Genomic DNA, 19,956 nt, shown 5'->3' with positions numbered 1-19,956 from the left:
GTTTAAAACAAAAAAGTGGTTATCAAATAGAGCTGTAGGATATATAACCGTTGAATTTAGTACTAGATGTTCCAAATTAAATTTTATGCGCAACAATGAAGGTACATATTTGTAAGGCAATTAAATAACCAAAACAAGTATGGGAAGTTTGTTTTTACCATATTATTCCTCCTACGTAAACATTATTATACCCGGAGGTAACTATATACATTTATATATAGTGTATTTACTCTACCGTTTAAAGCATAAGCTAAATATATCCTGAATGAAAGTTTTTACAATTATTTTCACATTGTATTATCAGTTGAATGGATTTTAGTTTAACTTGTCACGAATTTGTTAAGGCGAATTTATAAAAATAGTCAGCGTCAGATTCTATGACGTGTGTTCTCAAATGTTTTAATGACGTGCTATAAAGTAATCTAGCAGATTTAGGTTGTTGGGTTGTAGCTAAGTGGATTTAATTTGATCTATCTATTTCAAATAGAGAGTACCTATAGGTGGATGAAAATATGGATTGGTAAACAGGATACGGGTTTAAGATTTTAAAAAGGTAAAGTTTTAGTTTTTGGTTATGTTTAACTGTTTAATAATGTCTTATGTGAAAAGTTTGATTTTAGTAATGTTTTGCTTTGTTTTTTTGTTGTTGTTTTTTGTGCTGTGATTTTATGTATACATGTATATATATTTGCATACACAAAGCAAATCTTATTGACATCATGTATCGGGTGTGTAAATTAACATAATATATACACAGTTTAGTGTGTAAGTCATGGTTGAATTAGAATGGTCAACCTTCCAGCATTATATACAAGGACTGGTATTGATTATTTGATTAATAAAGGAGAGCTGAGTGAGACAAACTGGTAATGACAATACATCATATATTTTACTGTTATTTGGGATTAATACAGTTTGATAGTGAAAATCATTTTCCTCTCATTATATTTCAAAATTTGATAAAAGTTTTTCTTCACATGTATTAGCATGTACTTATGAATTGGAAATTAAATATCTGAAAATAAGGGTCAAATTAATTAAGTTAACATTTAAAGTTCAAAATAAATATAGTTAACAATTTAATTTGCCTCTAGAGCATTTGTCCTCTCCATGAAATTTAAGTAGAGGACATTTTAGAATACACACCATATGTCTAAATCTCAAATGTGTTGAATCAAGGTGACTTGATTTGCTCAATTTTTTTTTTTGCCTTTAGCAGGCTGGTGAAAATGCCCGATGGTGACTTGATTTGCTCAATTTTTTTTTTTGCCTTTAGCAGGCTGGTGAAAATGCCCGATCAGGCTTATGACTTAAAAACTCATATCTCTAGAAAAAATAATAAAGATAGTTTCATTAAACTTTGTTTAGTATTGCTGCAATCCAAAGTGATAAGCCTTTGCCATCAGCATAGAGCTAGGCCTGCACTTCCATGGCCTGATTGATGGAGGTTCTATATCGCGCATTCTCAATAAAACACAGCATTTGATGTTCCACTGGGTAGCTCTTATACGAAGGTTTTTCTTGAGGTCAAAATGTCGTTAGAAAGGTGGCTGCCACTTTGTCTAATAGGGACACTCTCAGTTTTACATTTCTATCTGTTATTTTTCTTTTACAAGTACCATTTAATGCCCTAAAAATGTAACATACGTTACTGTCGCCACCTAGAATTTTCAACTTTGAAATTGTGTTTCAGAAAAATAAGTTCCAGAATAAACGAAACATGTGCAATTAGTCATTGCTGTGTGTATATGCACTTTGATTATTGGTAAAAATTATATTTGACTGTTAAAATCTCATTGGTATAATGATTGATCAAATGTCGCCAAATGCATATAAATAAATAGTGACAAACCTAAAACAATAAGAAGTGAAACCCAAATTACATAATTGAATCGATGCATGCTTAATAATACATCATATATATAATTATAAGTAAAAATAAGCTTGCAGCCTCTCAAATATCATTCTATTTTCGGAAATTTTCATTTTTTATTCAAATCTTTTCAACAGCACTTTAAAAAGAAACATACGTTACCATTATTTAATATATTATATATTAACCACAAATTATGGCGGTTTAAACGGTTTTGCGTCATTTTTAAACCACTGTCAATGTAAAAATGAAACATACGTTACAGAAACATACGTTATCAACTTTTTAAAGTAAGTTTATCAAAAGGGAAATTGAAGTCAGAAAGCACGTATATCATCAACATTAACTTCTATTTGACATTAGTAAGTAAATTTTGTTAACTTTGGTCGTGTTTTTACTTGTTTAAGTAACCACAGTGAAACAAACGTTACTTTTATCAAACAGACTTTATATTGTTTACACATGCATATATAAAAACATAAAATCGCATTTTTATGACAATAGAATGATGTGCATTTGATTCCTAAATAAAAAAGTCGATTTTACATGTAAGTTTAAATTCCGTGATAAAGTTCATAAATAAGCGAGTGTGAAACATACGTTACTCCAACTTACAATTCAACAATTTTTGAAAATTAAAGATAAAGTTGGGATTAGCATGCCTGTTTAGTAACGGTTACCTTGTATTAGATGTAAGAAGACACAAAATTGTTTTTTTCAAAGGAAAGATATGTTTAATAATATGTTGATGTACCAGCAGAAATGTTAAAAATATATTACACGATATTGATGTTCTCTCAGCAACAACTAATTCGTTTCTGCAAAGAGCTTACTGGCCGTATTTCATTCTATATATAATAATGTTAAAATAATATCCATAAATGTAAATTATTTTACAAAAAAAAAAAAATTGTTTTCCCAACCTTTACTTGCATTTTGAATAAAATGAAACATACGTGACATCCTATATGGGGATAAATATCGAACTGTTTGGTACTAAATTTTCCAAATAATTAAGAAAGTGGAAAAGTTGAATATTTTGAGAGAAAAAATTGCTAATTACAAAATTGTGTTTGCATTCGAACCTCTCATATATTATATATGATAATATCCTTTGAATGAAGACATAAAATAATCATTTTCAAAATTGACTATTTTTGCTTTCTACGAATATATTTAACTTTGAAGAAATTGACTGAAAATTAGCAAAATTTAGCAAGGTTACCCAACTTCTTTGAATTTTCCTGGGTTAGAAAGTCCCTCTAGATAGAGAATTTACAGATTTTGATATATTTTACAGACATTTGTTATTAATATGCAGCCAATATGTTACATTATTAGATCTGAAATCTACGTTACCGGAGAAATACAGTGTCATTACCGAAATAAATGCCATCCTGTTATATCATAGTTTCTTGTTCAAAATATTTCTGGCAAACTTGCAAAATACCCTAAACATTTACTTCAGCGATAAAAAATGACACAATGACAACATCAAATTTTTAATATTTTTCAACCTCAAATGCTTTATTTTATTGAGAATGGGCGATATACAGATTGATCAGTTGTTATACATTTTCTTAACCATTCCTCTGCTGAAAGTGATTATAGCCGTTGAATCTGGACAGCCTCTATATATATGTTGATTTCAGTTTCAACCATTACAGCAAGTAATTTAGGCAGTATTTCCCAATTTCTAAAAATTCCCCATTATATTTAATAATTATATGTAGAACCTCACTGTTTTTGTCACATGATTACATCAGATTTAGTCTATATCCATATGAACTTGTATTCCTCGATTGTTCAGGTACATAATGTGGAAGGAGCTATGGGTGTTGGCATTGTGCATGTGTCTATCTGTTAGTGAAGGACTGCCCTATAATGATGATGAATATGATAATCAGATGCCTGGAAACTATTTAAACAGATTTCTCGTGCAAACTGACAGCTGGGAGACTGCACAAAATGTAGCACGTGATAATGGATTTGAACTTGTTGAAAAGGTAAGGTATAAATGATTGAATTCTGTGTAGTATATTAATTTATTTTCTAGCCAGGGGTTCTATCGATATGGTACTTAACTTTTATTGAAAAATATCAATTTTTACATAAATATCATACACAAATGAGATTTTTCTTCTATTTGATAAGTGAATATTTGGTAAGTGAACTTTTTCCAAAAGGCAAAACAGTTTGTCACAAATTTATTTCAGAAGATCCAATTAAAAATGTCATTTTTAAACTATTATCATTGTCTGCCAGTTTGGATGATTTCAGAAGAGGTTACTATGGTATTATGGTTATCCCCAAAAACGCAAGTAAGGAAAGATACAAATTTCCAACAGTTAACTTTTTTCAAACTATATAAACAGCCGATATATAGAGGATATTGAATGAGTGTAAGTTCAATACTGAATTTATTGCACAAGTTGAATAAAATTATATTATGTGAGCCTCTGGCAAGCATAATACTTGTACTATTTTATTAAACAAGTTCAATAAATTAAGTAATGAACTTGCACAAATTTAATATTCAATTTTTCACCCCCCCCCCAAAAAAAATAGACCGTTTAAAGTGTAAAAAAGTCATTTATCATTGACGCGCCTATAGTATAATGCTAACATTTAGTGCGTCTTTACACTATGTTTGTATAACGCTAATGACGTCACATCAAAATATATGCAAGGTCGTGCAATACCATTTTTACAGAGTTGCAAAATCTGCATGGGTGTGTGATAAGTCAATATATCGAATTTTAACATATTTTAATTGCATGCCTGTTTAAAAACAATTAAGGGAAATAGTAGTCAAATATGAAGATTTCATAAAATAGTTTTCTTACCACAAATATTTTCATTATTCACTAAGGCAGATGTTATGTGATAGTTGTGTGATAGTTTTAAAGATAGTAGCATCTGCATGTGTTTCTTTTACTCGCAGTGGAAGAAACTGTAAATACTGTGATGCCATAGAACCCGTGATATCATAGGAACAGAGTATACTTTGATGACTTGACAGAAATGTGTCAGTATTACAGAATGAGAAATATCAGTCTTAAAAAAACAAGCAGGGTCTTAAAATTATGTTATTTACCAAACATCACTCCTGGCTTCAGGATGTTAGCTTGTTATTTTGTGTAAAAAATGAAGTGAGACAAATAGAGCCACATTATTAATGCACTATTCAATTGTAACCCCTGTGCTGCTAGTGCTAGGGAATTGGGAGGCAGTAAGTTTTTACATTCATCTATCCTCACAGTGCTTTATAGTCAATTAGTGGCTTTCATTTTGGTGCCAATATAAATGGGAATTGAATACCATCCTACTGTCGTATATATACCATCCTACTGTCATATATATACCATCCTACTGTCCTATATATACCATCCTACTGTCCTATATATAACATCCTACTGTCCTATATATACCATCCTACTGTCGTATATATACCATCCTACAGTCCTATATATACCATCCTACTTTCCTATATATACCATCCTACTGTCCTATATATACCATCCTACTGTCCTATATATACCATCCTACTGTCCTATATATACCATCCTACTGTCGTATATATACCATCCTACTGTCCTATATATGAATACAGGACCTTTACATTAGTGTTTAATAATCTCACAATTTTTATTGGGTGGAAAACAATTAAGTAGATAAATTGTAATTGTGAGATTTTGAATTAATATCAGGGGCAGATTCAGGCTGCAATGGTAATTGTGGTTGATTTTGCATGCAGTTGCACAAAGCTGTGTGTTTGGGGTTATGGTACATGAGGTACTGAGGATTTCCGCATAAAACTTGGAAAATGAAGGTGTACAATGTATAATGATCCAATCTGGTGCATTTTGTGGCATTATTGTGCATTCAGACACTCAAATATTTTTTATAATATACTGAAAATATCTGCCATTAAACATGAGAATCATATGTAGAGTCAGTGCTGTCCCATTATGTCCCAAATGTTCCCATTTTATCTTGACTATTAAAGTATATGGAGAGCAAATGGTTTTTACTACAACTTTTTTATATCCTATTTAAAGGTATCTACTTCAAACTTCTAATATGTATTCTTCATCATGATGAACCTTGTCAATTATGATTTGATTGATGTCATCAAACGCATCATAATTGACAAGATTCATAACTCTAGAAGTAATATTTTCAGAATAATCTCCCCTTGAACTTGAAATTTTCCTTAATAAAATGTTATGTTTTTACTATAACTTCTTTATTTCTTAAGGTATCTACTTTAAACTTCAAATATATGTTCCTTATCTGATCATCTGCATCAAGTATGACAAGATTCATATCTCATCTTAAGACATATTTCCAGAATTATTCCCCTCTTGAACTTGGATATTTTTTCAATAATTAAGAAGAAGTGCAATGCACAAGAACTGGTACTCTGCATTTCTTATTTTTCAAGTTATTGCCCTTTGTTAAGTTTCATACTGTACTTTTGTCCAGGCCATTTCTCCAAATGTATAAAAGCTATGGACATGAAACTTCATAGGATGGTATATGTCATGAAGAAGAAGTGCAGTGCAAAAGAACCGGTACTCTGCATTTCTTATTTTTTGAGTTATTTCCCTTTGTTAATTTTCATATTTTATTTTTGTGCAGGCCATTTTTCCTAAAGTATAAAAGCTATGGACATGAAACTTCAAAGGATGATAGATCTCATTAAGAAAAAGTGCAGTGCACAAGAACCAGTACTCTGCATTTCTTATGTTTTGAGTTATTACCCTTTATTAATTTTCATATTTTATTTTTGTCCAGGGCATTTCTCATAAATTATAAAAGAGATAGACTTGAAACTTGAGGTTGATAAGAAGTGCAGTGCACAGAAACTGCTGCTCTTATTGCCCTTTTTAGCTCACCTGTCACAAAGTGACAGGGTGAGCTTTTGTGATCGCTTTTCGTCCGGCGTCCGTCCGGCATCCGTAAACTTTTACTTTAAATGACATCTCCTCATAAACCACTAGGCCAATTTCACCCAAACTTCACAGGAATGTTCCTTTGGTGGTCACCTTTAAAAATGTTCAAAAAATTTAATTCCATGCAGAACTCTGGTTGCCATGGCAACCAAAAGAAAAAACTTGAAATATCTTCTTTTAAAAAACCCTAAGAGCTGGAGCTTAGATATTTGTCATGAAACATCTTCTAGTTAGTGTCTACCAAGTTTGTTCAAATAAAAGCCCTGGGGTCAAAATTGGTCCCGCCCCAGGGGGTCATTGATTTTCCCTATTTGCATATAGTAAAAACTTAAAAAATCTTCTTTTAAAGAACCCAAAGAGCTAGAGCTAAGATATTTAGCATGAAACATGTTCTAATGAGTGTCTACCAAGTTTGTTCAAATAAAAGCCCTGGGGTCATAATTGGCCCTGCCCCAGGGGGTCATTGATTTTCCCTATATGCATATAGTAAAAACTTAAAAAATCTTTTTTTAAAGAACTCATAGAGCTAGAGCTAAGATATTTAGCATCAAACATGTTCTAATAGGTGTCTATCAAGTTTGTTCAAATAAAAGCCCTGGGGTCAATATTGGCCCCGCCCCGAGGGTCATTGATTTTCCTTATATGTGTATAGCAAAAACTTAAAAAATGTTCTTTGAAAAAACCCAAATAGCTAGAGTTTAGATATTAAGCATGAAACATCTTCTAGTGAGTGTCTACAAAGTTTGTTCAAATAAAAGAACTGGGGTCAAAATTGGCCCCGCCCCGGGGATCATTGATTTTCCTTATATGTGTATAGCAAAAACTTAAAATCTTCTTTGAAAAAACCCAAATAGCTAGAGTTTAGATATTAAGCATGAAACATCGTCTAGTAAGTGTCTACAAAGTTTGTTCAAATAAAAGCCCTGGGGTCAAAACTGGCCCAGCCCCAGGGGTGTCATTGTTTTTAACTATATGTGTATAGTAAAAACTTTAAAAAAATCTTCTTTTAAAAAGCCCATTGAGCTAGAGCTTAGATGTTTAGCATGAAACATGTTCTTATGGGTGTCTACCAAGTTTGTTCAAATAAAAGCCCTGGGGTCAAAATTGGCCCCGCCCCAGGGGGTCATTGATTTTTCCTATATGCGTATAGTAAAAACTTAAAAAATCTTCTTTTAAAGAACTCAAAGAGCTAGAGATTAGATATTAAGCATGAAACATCTTCTAGTGAGTGTCTACAAAGTTTGTTCAAATAAAAGAACTGGGGTCAAAATTGGCCCCGCCCCGGGGGTCATTGATTTTCCTTATATGTGTATAGCAAAAACTTAAAATCTTCTTTGAAAAAACCCAAATAGCTAGAGTTTAGATATTAAGCATGAAACATCTTCTAGTAAGTGTCTACAAAGTTTGTTCAAATAAAAGCCCTGAGGTCAAAACTGGCCCCGCCCCAGGGGTGTCATTGTTTTTAACTATATGTGTATAGTAAAAACTTTAAAAAATCTTTTAAAAAGCCCAATGAGCTAGAGCTTGGATGTTTAGCATGAAACATCTTCTTATGGGTGTGTGTGTGGGGGTGGGGGCTATATACAGGTGAGCGACCTCAGGGCCATCATAGCCCTCTTGTTTAATTTTCATACTTTATTTTTGTCCGTGCCATTTCTCCTAAACTATAAAAGCTTTGGACATGAAACTTCATAGGATGATAGGTCTCATCGAGATGAAGTGCAGTGGACTAAAACCGGTACTCCATGGTTTTTGAGTTGCCTTGAAAAGGCGACATATAGGGATACTTTTGTCAGCTACGTCAGCGTTGTTGTCGGTGTCCCCTTAAGGTTGTCCGGAGCATAACACAGTCACTATAAGTCGGATTGACTTGAAACTTTGTATGCAGGCTTCTTTTAATAACCACAGGTGCATTGCACAAGGACGGGTACTCTGAACTTCTTAATTTTTCGAGTTATTGCCTTTTGTTAATTTTTATACTTTAATTTTGTTCGGGCCATTTCTCTTTAACTATAAAAGCTATGGACTTGAAACTTCAGAGGATGATAGATCTCATTAAGAAGGAGTGCAGGGCACAAGAATTGGTACTCTGCATTTCTTATTTTTTTAATTATTGCCCTTTGTTGATTTTCATACTTTATTTTTGTCCGGGCCATTTCTCATGATTTATAAAAGCTTTGGGCTTGAAACTTCATAGGATGATAGATCTCATTAAGAAGAAGTGCAGTATACAAGAATTGGTACTCTGCATTTCTTATTTTTTGAATTATTGCCCTTTGTTGATTTTCATACTTTATTTTTGTCCGGGCCATTTCTCATGATTTATAAAAACTTTGGGCTTGAAACTTCATAGGATGATAGATCTCATAAAGAAGAAGAGCAGTGCACAAGAACAGGTACACTGCATTTATTATTTTTTGAGTTATTGCCCTTTGTTAATTTTTATACTTTATTTTTGTCCTGGCCATTTCTCTTCAACTATAAAAGCTTTGGGCTTGAAACATCATAGGATGAAAAAGTGCAGTGTACAAGAATTGGTACTCTGCATTTCTTATTTTTTTAATTATTGCCCTTTGTTGATTTTTATACTTTATTTTGGTCCGGGCCATTTCTCATGATTTATAAAAACTTTGGGCTTGAAACTTCATAGGATGATAGATCTCATAAAGAAGAAGAGCAGTGCACAAGAACAGGTACACTGCATTTATTATTTTTTGAGTTATTACCCTTTGTTGATTTTCATATTTTATTTTTGTCCAGGCCATTTCTTCGAAAGTATAAAAGCTATGGACTTGATTATCTTCATAGGATGATAGATCTCATTAAGAAGAAGTGCAGTGTACAAGAACTGGTACTCTGCACTTCTTATTTTTTAAAGTAATTGTCCTTCAGCAGTGTTTATAAATAACCTACATTTAAGAAGAAAATGCTTAAGTGACAACTATATTGTTCACAAGGCGACACATCCGACTCGCGGAGTTCTAGCTAAGATATTTACATTGTATTACAATCATTTCATCATAAAACTTGTTTACTTATTAACATATTTGAGGTGAAGGCATTGTGCTTTACAATGAACAAATCTTGTTAACATTACACTTGATCAGACATAGACAGATAAATTTTCTGGAAGTTTACTAGCTGTTAGTTATCTATTTGGCTAGTTTTCAAATTTATCATGGTTAAGGAATTGGTTTTTAATGATTCAATACTGTAATCTATGATTATGGCCTCATTGGTCAAGTGGTGTCACAGGTGGTCAGTGTGTTGATTGGTGGCTACCCTACAACCCCCCCCCCCCATTGTTCTATACATTAAAATTCATATGATTTACTGTGGAATCCTATAATTACCACCAAAAAGTATATTCAAATGCATCAGATCAATATTTCCAACCAATATGATTTTATAACAGTGTAAAATAAACAGAGACATTGTATATCCTGTTTGGTTTAATTTTTTTTAACCTGACATTTTGATGTTTTATAATAATATCATGATAGCATCTACCATATCATACGGCTGAATAATTCTTTACCCACAAACACTTTAAACTGAATTTAAATTTACTTGTTTCATGTTTACAGCTACACTTGTTTGTCTTGCTGCTATGTTTACCTGTATTGTGTTTACAAGTTCACTCGTTTGTCTTGATGCTATGTATGCCTGTATTGCATTTACATGTTCACTTTTTTGTCTTGCTGCTATGTTTACCTGTATTGCATTTACCGGTACACTTGTTTATCTTGCTGCTATGTTTACCTGTATTATGTTTACAAGTTCACTTGTTTGTCTTGATGCTATGAATAACTTTATTGCGTATACTGGTTCACTTGTTTGTATTGATGCTATGTTAACCTGTATTGTGTTAACCAGTTCACTTGTTTGTCTTGATGCTATGATAAACTGTATTGCGTATACTGGTTCACTTGTTTGCTTTGCTGCTATGTTTACCTGTATTGCATTTACCGGTACACTTGTTTGTCTTGATGCTATGTTTACCTGTATTGTGTTTACTGGTCCACTTGTTTACTTGATGTTTACCTGTATTGCGTTTACTGGCACACTTGTTTGTCTGGATGCTATGTTTACCTTTACTGTGTTTATCAGTACACTTGTTTGTCTTGATTCTATGTTTACCTGTATTGTGTTTACTGGTTCAATTGTTTGTCTTGCTGCTATGTTTACCTGTATTGTGTTTACCGGTACACTTGTATGTCTTGCTGCTATCTTTACCTGTATTGTGTTTACTGGCACACTTGTTTGTCTTGCTGCTATGTTTACCTGTATTGTGTTTACCGGTCCACTTGTTTGTCTTGCTGCTATGTTTACCTGTATTGTGTTTACTGGTTCAATTGTTTGTCTTGCTGCTATGTTTACCTGTATTGTGTTTACCGGTCCACTTGTTTGTCTTGCTGCTATGTTTACCTGTATTGTGTTTACCTGTTCACTTGTTTGTCTTGATGCTATGTTTACCTGTATTGTGTTTACTTGCACACTTGTTTGTCTTGCTGCTATGTTTACATGTAGAGTAAAAACTCTGAAAACCGGACCCTCTCCGGACATGACCAAAAGTCCGGTTTTCAGAGGATTCCGGTTTTCAGAGGTTTTATACATTTATTGATAATTATGATGTGTTTGAATAATGACTTTGTTAAAACATTTTGTACAGTCATGTACAGTCATGTATTTACTTTTTAACATTTTTGTCTAAGTCATATTTTAATTTCTTTTAACAATAAATGTCTTAAGTAATTTTATTATGCAAATCCATGAATATAATTCAGAAAATCAGAAATTTAAACAACACATTGTCTGAAATATATCTTTTTTTAATTGGCTTTTAAAATTTGTAATTAATGGAATTTAGTATTACTACTTTTGCATATAATAAATATCTAAACAAAGATCAAATTTTTAGCAAAACAGGAATCATTTTACAAAAGTTTCTAATTCTTTTAGACATTTTATATTTAAAGAAGAAAAAAACACACAACAAATTAAAAACATTTAGAAAAATCATACCTATACAGGGAAAGGCACAATTATAATGAAAGAGCTATGAAGAAATTAACACACACTTACAAGTGTTTTCACACCTGCATAGATAAAAAGGGTGATCATTAACTGGTAATTGAACATGTCACCTGTTGAGATTATGTTTTAATATACTTTAAAATACACAGAAAGTTGACACTTAAAATTGCTGTCCGGTTTTCAGAGGATTTTTTATGCATGTTTAGCATTAGAAGCCACAGAAAAGCGTCCGGTTTTCGGAATTCAGAGGTTCCAGTATTCAGAGGATTTTTTTCAATGAACATATAAGGAGAAAATACGGGACTTTTAAAATGGTCCGGTTTTCAGAGGATTCCGGTTTTCAGAGGGTCCGGTTTTCAGAGTTTTCACTGTATTATGTTTACCAGTTCACTTGTTTGTCTTGATGCTTTGTTTACCTGATCTGACAGCATTTTTTCCACCTTATGTTGTCCTCTGAAACAGGCCCAACACAATCAATTTTATATTTTGCACCTCAGTACCAATCTAGTCAGATGAATCAATAAAGATGTTGCCATCTTCATGTTTTTTAAAAAAAAACTTTACATATTTAGTGTTCCCATGCACTCATTTAATGTTCTTAAACCAATTTACATTGAAATAATTTCTATTTTAATTAAATTACTGATTTATTACAGAAAACCAGTGAAGTTGGAAAGTTGCCATATTTATAACCTTTACAGTGTTAACAATGTTTTGTGTTTATTAGGCCTTTTATAAGATCTGTTGTATAAACATTCACTATGTCAATTTATGAACTTGTTAATGTAATAAGATTTTTATGGCAATATTGATTTTCACATGACTTGTATCCTATAACTCTCCTATAATTCTTTAAAATTAACCTTTAGACTGCTGTTGACAACAAATTCTGTACATACAGGCTCAGTGCAGACCAAAATCAGCCAGCATATCCATTATCATGGTATTTAGTCTGTACATATATGAAAAGAATAGTTTTTCCAGATTGAAATGATGGACAACTCCACTTAGGTATTCAGTGTGGTGTTAGTTAATTTAGCTATTTGAAAGCTGTTGATATTCATTTCAAGTTCTAATGTATTGTGCTTTTATACTGTTCTATGGATGAACATTTTTTACAACCATATGCATATACATGGTCGTTTGTCCTAACTAAGGAAAATAAATAGGGGGACATCTAACTGCAAATAGAACAAAGAGTTAATTTCTTAACAATAGAATATAAAGAACCAATGGCCCTTTATTAAACAGAAGAAGATAAAAAAAAATGAATGGCTCCTTATTTTCTATTGTCAGAAGTTTTGAAAAAGCAAGCCTTTAAGGCTTTTAAATGCCTATGCTGACATGGATGAACTTAGGTTTCTGGCAAGTTGTCATACTTATGACAAAAAGAGAAAACTGCACCACAGGGAAATATAATTATTTTTCTGTTACAGCAATGGTCAGGCAATGAAGTGCCTATTATTGCTTAATAAATAGCTATTTTTGTATATGATGACACATTTTAGCTCGACTATTCGATAAGAATAAGTAGAGCTATTGTAGTCACACAAGCGTCGGTGTCGGCGTAACCACTTATGTTTAGGTTTTTGTAATAGTTTAAATATTTTCAAAGTCCATTAACATATGGCTTTGAAACTTTGCACACTTGTTCACCATCATTACCCAAACCTGTAGACAGGAGGAGGTAACTCTATCAAGCATTTTGACAGAATTATGCCCCTTTTTCGACTTAGAATTTACGTTAAAGTTTTTGTAATATCTCAAATATTTTCAAAGTCCTTAGACATATGGCTTTGAAACTTTGCACACTTATTCACCATCATGACCCCAACATGTAGACAGGAGGAGGTAACTCTATCAAGCATTTGCCCCTTTTTATGCCCCCATAGAGTGGGAGCATATAGCATTGCACTTGTCCGTCTGAGTGCCCGTCTGTCCGTCCGTCCGTCCGTCCGTACGTCCCGAGATCTTGTGAACGCAACTCCTCTTAAACCAGATGGCAGATTTTGCTTAAACTTCCAGGGATGAACAACCTTAATGTGCAGATGGTAGTAAAGGGAGGAATTTTTGCTGCGACCAAATTTAACAGAATTATGGCCCTTTGTTGATTTTTTCACTATATACTATGTAGAAATTTTGTGAATGCAACTCCTTTTAAACCAGATGGCAGATTTTGCTTAAACTTCCAGGGATGAATAACCTTAATGTGTAGATGGTAGTAAAGGAAGGAATTTTTGCTGCGACCAAATTTAACAGAATTATGGCCCTTTGTTGATTTTTTCACTATATACTATGTAGAAATTTTGTGAACGCAACTCCTCTTAAACCGGATGGCAGATTTGCTTAAACTTCCAGGGATGAACAACCTTAATGTGTAGATGGTAGTAAAGGAAGGAATTTTTGCTGCGACCAAATTTAACAGAATTATGGCCCTTTGTTGATTTTTTCACTATATACTATGTAGAAATTTTGTGAACGCAACTCCTCTTAAACCGGATGGCAGATTTTGCTTAAACTTCCAGGGATGAACAGCCTTAATGTGTAGATGGTAGTAAAGGGAGGAATTTTTGCTGCGACCAAATTTAACAGAATTATTGCCCTTTGTTGATTTTTAGTTTTCAACTTGTGGCACATGTAGTCCAAAAAATATTTGACCTAGAGTCAAAAGATTGACAGAACAGTGGCGTGTAGGGGCATCAGTGTCCTTTGGACACATTTCTAGTTAGACTTAGAATTTACGTTAAAGTTTTTGTAATACCTCAAATATTTTCAAAATTCATTGACATTAGGCTTTGAAACATGTTGAAATTTTATACTCTTCTTTGAGAGCATAATAGGACTCTCTCCAAGGCCTATAACTGTAATATGGATTTAAAGAATAATTTTGCCTTTTTCTTTACTTAGAAAATTTTACCTTTTAATCAAGGCTTTCCTTACTATCAAGCGCTAAGAATAGTCGAGCGTTGCTGTCCTACCGACAGCTCTTGTTGGTATTTTTTGTGGATATTTAGCCCTAAAGTGTAATTCTCTTTTCAGTCCCCTACCAATTGAAACGTTAGGGACTCCTTTTGGTAAACCCTCTGTTTGTCTGTCCGTCCACAAAAATGGATTCTGTGATAACACAGAAGGTACTGAAAATATTTTTATGAAACTTGCAATATGGGTAGATGGCAGTCTGGAGATAATAAACATCTTTTTATTTTCTTCTTATGTTGGAAAATTTTGTTGCTATGGCAACAAATAGTATTATGATATATGGCAAATGTAACACAAAAACTGGATCTCATGATAACGTAAAAAGTGCTGAAAATATTTTTATGAAACTTAAAATATGGGTTGATGGCTGTATGGAGATCATGCATGTCAAGGTTCACAACTCTATCACCAAAATTATTAGATTGTGGTAGAAACTTTCCACAAACTAACAACAGAATCAGTGCTTAAAAGATGTATACTCAACCACAAGGAAAATGGGGCTTACACCCCTATCTAGGTGTAGTAAAGAAGTTAGGTTTACCTCAAAATGTATTTAATCCTTAAAAAAAATCATTACACAAGACCTAAGTTTAAAAGTATGTTATTTTTTTGAAGATATTTAAAAATAAAACAAAGACTAAAATTGTTCAAAAATAAACTAATGTTTAAAGGAGATATAGTTTTCTCCTTATCTTAATTACCGGTGTTTAAGGAGTAAACTGTAATGTGCATTTACCACTTCCATCCATGAAAAGGCAATCAAACTTTGCCTACATTTAAGTCAAGTTAGGTGACTTCAGGGTTTCCTCTTTTGAATTTTAAATTCTAATTATCCCCCGCCGATGGAATCGGGCAGGGGATATAGTTTTGGCGTTGTCCGTCCGTCCTTCCGTCCATCCGCACAAACATTTTAGGTATATGAGCTAACTAACGGTACACTTGGACAAAAGAGAACAAAGGACTTCATTCTATAAATAATAGTTTGCTCATAAGGAAACAATAGTTAGCCGGTAAGGAAACTATAGAAAAAACAATAAAATTAGCTCATAAACCTGAAAAATTGGTATGTCCGTCTGTCCGAATTTCGTTTCCGGAGTAGTTCTCTGCACCTACTGGCTGGAATTCAACGAAACTTTATGGGAATCATTAATATCAAGAGGAGATGCGCATATGGGAATCATTCATATTAAGAGGAGATGCGCATATCGTCGGCTTGTTCCGGTCCGACCCTTTTACTCAGAGTTATGGCCCTTGATTAGTTATGTTGTATGCATATAGAGTAAAAATCGTTTCCGCGCTATTTCTCTGCAACTACTGGCTGGAATTCAACGAAACTATATGGGAACCTTCAATACCAAGAGGAGATGCGCATATCGTCGGCTTGTTTGGGTCAGACACTTTAACTCAGAGTTATGGCCCTTGATTAGTTATGCAATATGCATATGGAGTAAAAATCGTTTCCGGAGTAGTTCTCTGCAACTACTGGCTGGAATTCAACGAAACTTTATGGGAATCATCAATATCAAGAGGAGATGCGCATATCGTCGGCTTGTTCCGGTCAGACCCTTTAACTCAGAGTTATGGCCCTTGATTAGTTATGTAGTATGCATATAGAGTAAAAATTGTTTCCGCACTACTTCTCTGCAACTACTGGCTGGAATTCAACGAAACTTTATGGGAACCTTCAATACCAAGAGGAGATGCGCATATCGTCGGCTTGTTCCGGTCAGACACTTTAACTCAGAGTTATGGCCCTTGATTAGTTATGAAGTATCCATATAGAAAAATATTTGTTTCCTCGCTACTTAATCTCTGCTACTACTGGCTGGAATTCGATGAAACTTTATGGGATACTAAGAGGAGATTTGCATATAGTCGCCTTGATCCAGTCAGATACTTATAACTCAGATTTATGGCCCTTGATTAGTTATGGCTGGAATTAATAATAATGCATACATCTCATTGGCATTTCCAGATTTTACTATTTAACACAAAGTTATGGCTCTGTATAATAATATTGCCCTGAATATTTATCAAGTTCAAAGAATATTACTGTTTATGGCATGATTAATATATAAATAAAGCCTTATGTCTTCAGTTGTTGTGTTAATAATAACCTGTACTCGGCAGGGGATATAAATTCAACGAATTTGCTTGTTAAATAATATGTACAATGTACACCAAGGACTAAATCTCTTTAACTACCTACAAACCTTTTTTAATCTGTAACCTGATTTGAATATAAACAAACTGTGTTGTTTTTTCCAGATACCAGAGCTAGATATGTATCTCCTGGAACATGCAGAAGTTAGTGGAAGATCAAAAAGAAGTGCTGTTGATTATGTTTTAAGATTGACTCAAGATTCAAGGGTATGTCCTAATATCCCCCCAAACAGTTTCAATAGAATGGGTTATAGGTCAACCAAAGAAATATGGATTCAGCCATAACTCAAAAAGTACAAAAGCTTAGTTATGATATTTTGAATCTGGATAGAGGACCAAATGAAGACAATTATGCATACCATTTTATTTCTGTTATGGCTCCATCAGTGTGGGACCATTAAGTGTTACCCATGTAGATGTGTGTCTGTGTGTAAAAGTATGTTCATTGTAGTTTGTGACCGGTTCATAACATCTGCATGCATGATGCCAAATATCTCGGCTGTAGCCTTTGTTGGTTCAGTTTTTACTATATACATTGTACATAAAAAGAAAACTAATGACCCTGGGCAGTGCAAATTTTGACAACCCTAAGATTCATTTAATATATGTTTATAGTTAAACTTAGAAGAAGCTTCTCCTCTGCACCCACAAAGGCTAAAAACTAGTTATGTTGAATGAAACATTGCAGCATGTTTCAGTTAAAACACACACACACACATATATATATATATATATATATATAACATGAGTACAGCATATGTACAAGATAATATACATAGAATATGGATCAGCATATGTGATGCAAAATTACTCATTATTAATTTTGATGTGATTTTTGTGACAATGTACAGCGAAATGTGTTGGTATCTGTGTTTAATGGACACATTTCTAATTTTATTGCTCTTGAAGGGTAAATAAATTAAAAATAAAGATGACATGAATGACTTTATGTATTAATTTCTTTACTACACAGGTAAAGTTTGCAGAACAGCAAGTTACACTTAAGAGGGTAAAACGATCACACATTCTGCATGACAAACAACTGGAGTTTCCCATCGAGGACATCAAGGACAACAGTCAGTATTACCGTATTCGTGACAAATTTGATACAAGAGATGGCAATTCATTGATGTTTAATGACCAATACTTTAGTGATCAGTGGTATTTGGTAAGTAAACCTTTTCCACTTTTATTAAAGCAAGACTTTTAAATGAAATGATTCACGATAATAATGGAAATTTATCAAAATTAGGCAACATTAAAAATATCTAATGAATATGAAATAATTTTTGCTTTTATAGACAAAAGTGTGAAATATTTTAAACATGATGCATGTCTATGACAACAGTTGCATTGCCTAAAAACAATAGAATTGTTTTTCATGAAGTATGCAAATTTTATTATTTCTTTATTTTTCTTTAATGTGTCTGTTGTTGTAATGAGGTGTTATGATATCTAATACAGTCAGTACCAGTCAGTGTCTAGGCAGACTGCATTGATTCATACATGAGAAGGAAATTCACTATTGTCATGACCATTAGAGAGTTATGGTCATCAAGACACCAGTTTAATTTTTCTGGACATACATTTATATTAATTTGAGACAATTTGCAGTAGATTTCTTGAGATGATATGTTTTATATTCATTTTTAGGACAATACAGGTCAAACAGGAGGTGCTGAGGGAATGGATATAAATGTTATACCAGCATGGAATAGTGGTTTCACTGGTCGTGGGGTAGTTGTTACAATATTAGATGATGGAATAGATCACAATCATCCTGATATACGTAGAAACTATGTGAGAAGATCTTTTTTTAAACAACGTTTACATGTATAATAATGATACTTGTACACAAATCTCCTCTGTTAGTTATTAGAAGTTAAGAAAATGATTATTTTGTGTATATCAGTGTTCTGTGACACCAAACCTATTACCCTTGGTGACACTTTTCATTGTTCATTTTGTTATTTTAAATTATTTACAAAGATTAATTTGATTATTGGACACTGCGGATCAAGATCATTTCAATTCATGCCAGTGTCTTTGAATTCTTTCTAATAAGAAAACTATCCAGATAGTTACGGAACTTCTATGGTTCTACTCAGGTGCCCATTTTTGCCAGAAATAATTCACAAAGGTAAAAGCTCAGTCACCATATGAATTACACTGTGTAGGTGTGACAAATAACCCCAAAAAAAATTCATATTGTTAAAGCACCTATAGTCATTAGTCTAAATTAACTTACAGCAGCTGCTGTAAAGTCCTGGAACAGATTGAAATTATACTGTGACTTTACTTTACTATAACCATATGTCCTTATCTGATAAAAGTACTTTTACATTTATTAAAATTTCATTTGTATTTTATCATATTTCTCCTGTTTCAGGATGAGAGGGCAAGTGCTGATTTTAATGACAAACATGATAAAAATAATGATCCTGCACCAGATAAATCCAGACGTGGAAATAGGTACTTGTACTTGTTTTTGTATGGGTTTTTGTTAACTTTTAATTTGAGATAAGGGAGGTAACACAATTTGAAATTATCAAATTGTAAATATTTCTGACAAAATTTAAAGAAATTCAGACCTTGGAATATACTGGGTACACATTATTATGTGTAAACATAGATATTCAAACTTTGAGGTACCATGATATATATTATATTGATGATACTACTTTCAAAAATTTGACATTGATGTTTGTTAAATAATTGCGAGGTTTATAGAATCAAACTTATAAGTGCTTATTTCTGCTAACTTAATATTTTTCAATTTTTGTAAAAACAAGGTAGTCTTACATTCCTGCATTCCCTATTTCTTCTACAATGTGAACCTTGCATTGATGTGTTTTATTTCTGCAGCTCTATGTCCATGGTTTGAAGAAAATGATTGATATCATATTTATTTGACAGTTCTTCAAATTTAACAGATAACCACTATTA

At 32.8% G+C, this 19,956-nt stretch overlaps 1 protein-coding gene across 2 annotated transcripts; it reads left to right on the top strand.

The window, feature by feature from the left end:
* The first annotated feature begins 239 nt into the window (after positions 1 to 239).
* Positions 240 to 19,558, top strand: LOC132722247 (neuroendocrine convertase 1-like). Of its 2 annotated transcripts, none has more exons than XM_060706703.1 (6): positions 240 to 553; positions 3,684 to 3,879; positions 17,116 to 17,217; positions 17,984 to 18,178; positions 18,664 to 18,810; positions 19,400 to 19,558. In XM_060706703.1, exons 2-6 carry the CDS (start codon positions 3,691 to 3,693, stop codon positions 19,532 to 19,534), a joined length of 768 nt encoding a protein of 255 aa, XP_060562686.1. In that variant the 5' UTR covers positions 240 to 553; positions 3,684 to 3,690; the 3' UTR covers positions 19,535 to 19,558. The 2 variants fall into 2 exon arrangements, with proteins under 2 accessions (XP_060562686.1, XP_060562685.1); XM_060706702.1 differs by lacking the exon at positions 240 to 553 and adding an exon at positions 720 to 866.
* The last annotated feature ends 398 nt before the right edge of the window (positions 19,559 to 19,956 follow it).

The sequence above is a fragment of the Ruditapes philippinarum genome, unplaced genomic scaffold (genome assembly GCF_026571515.1).
Source record: "Ruditapes philippinarum isolate M1 unplaced genomic scaffold, ASM2657151v2 ctg10777_1_1_1_1, whole genome shotgun sequence".
Lineage (NCBI taxonomy): Eukaryota > Metazoa > Mollusca > Bivalvia > Venerida > Veneridae > Ruditapes > Ruditapes philippinarum.
Note: the sequence above shows the minus strand (reverse complement) of the source record. Positions and strands in the feature narration are given on the sequence as shown.

Coding starts and splice junctions, on each gene's coding strand:
- LOC132722247 (XM_060706702.1), top strand. CDS start 787: ATGGTCAACCTTCCAGCATTATATACAAGGACTGGTATTGATTATTTG. Junction 3,880..17,115: donor GATTTGAACTTGTTGAAAAG/GTAAGGTATAAA, acceptor TGTTTTTTCCAG/ATACCAGAGCTAGATATGTA. Junction 17,218..17,983: donor GATTGACTCAAGATTCAAGG/GTATGTCCTAAT, acceptor TTTACTACACAG/GTAAAGTTTGCAGAACAGCA.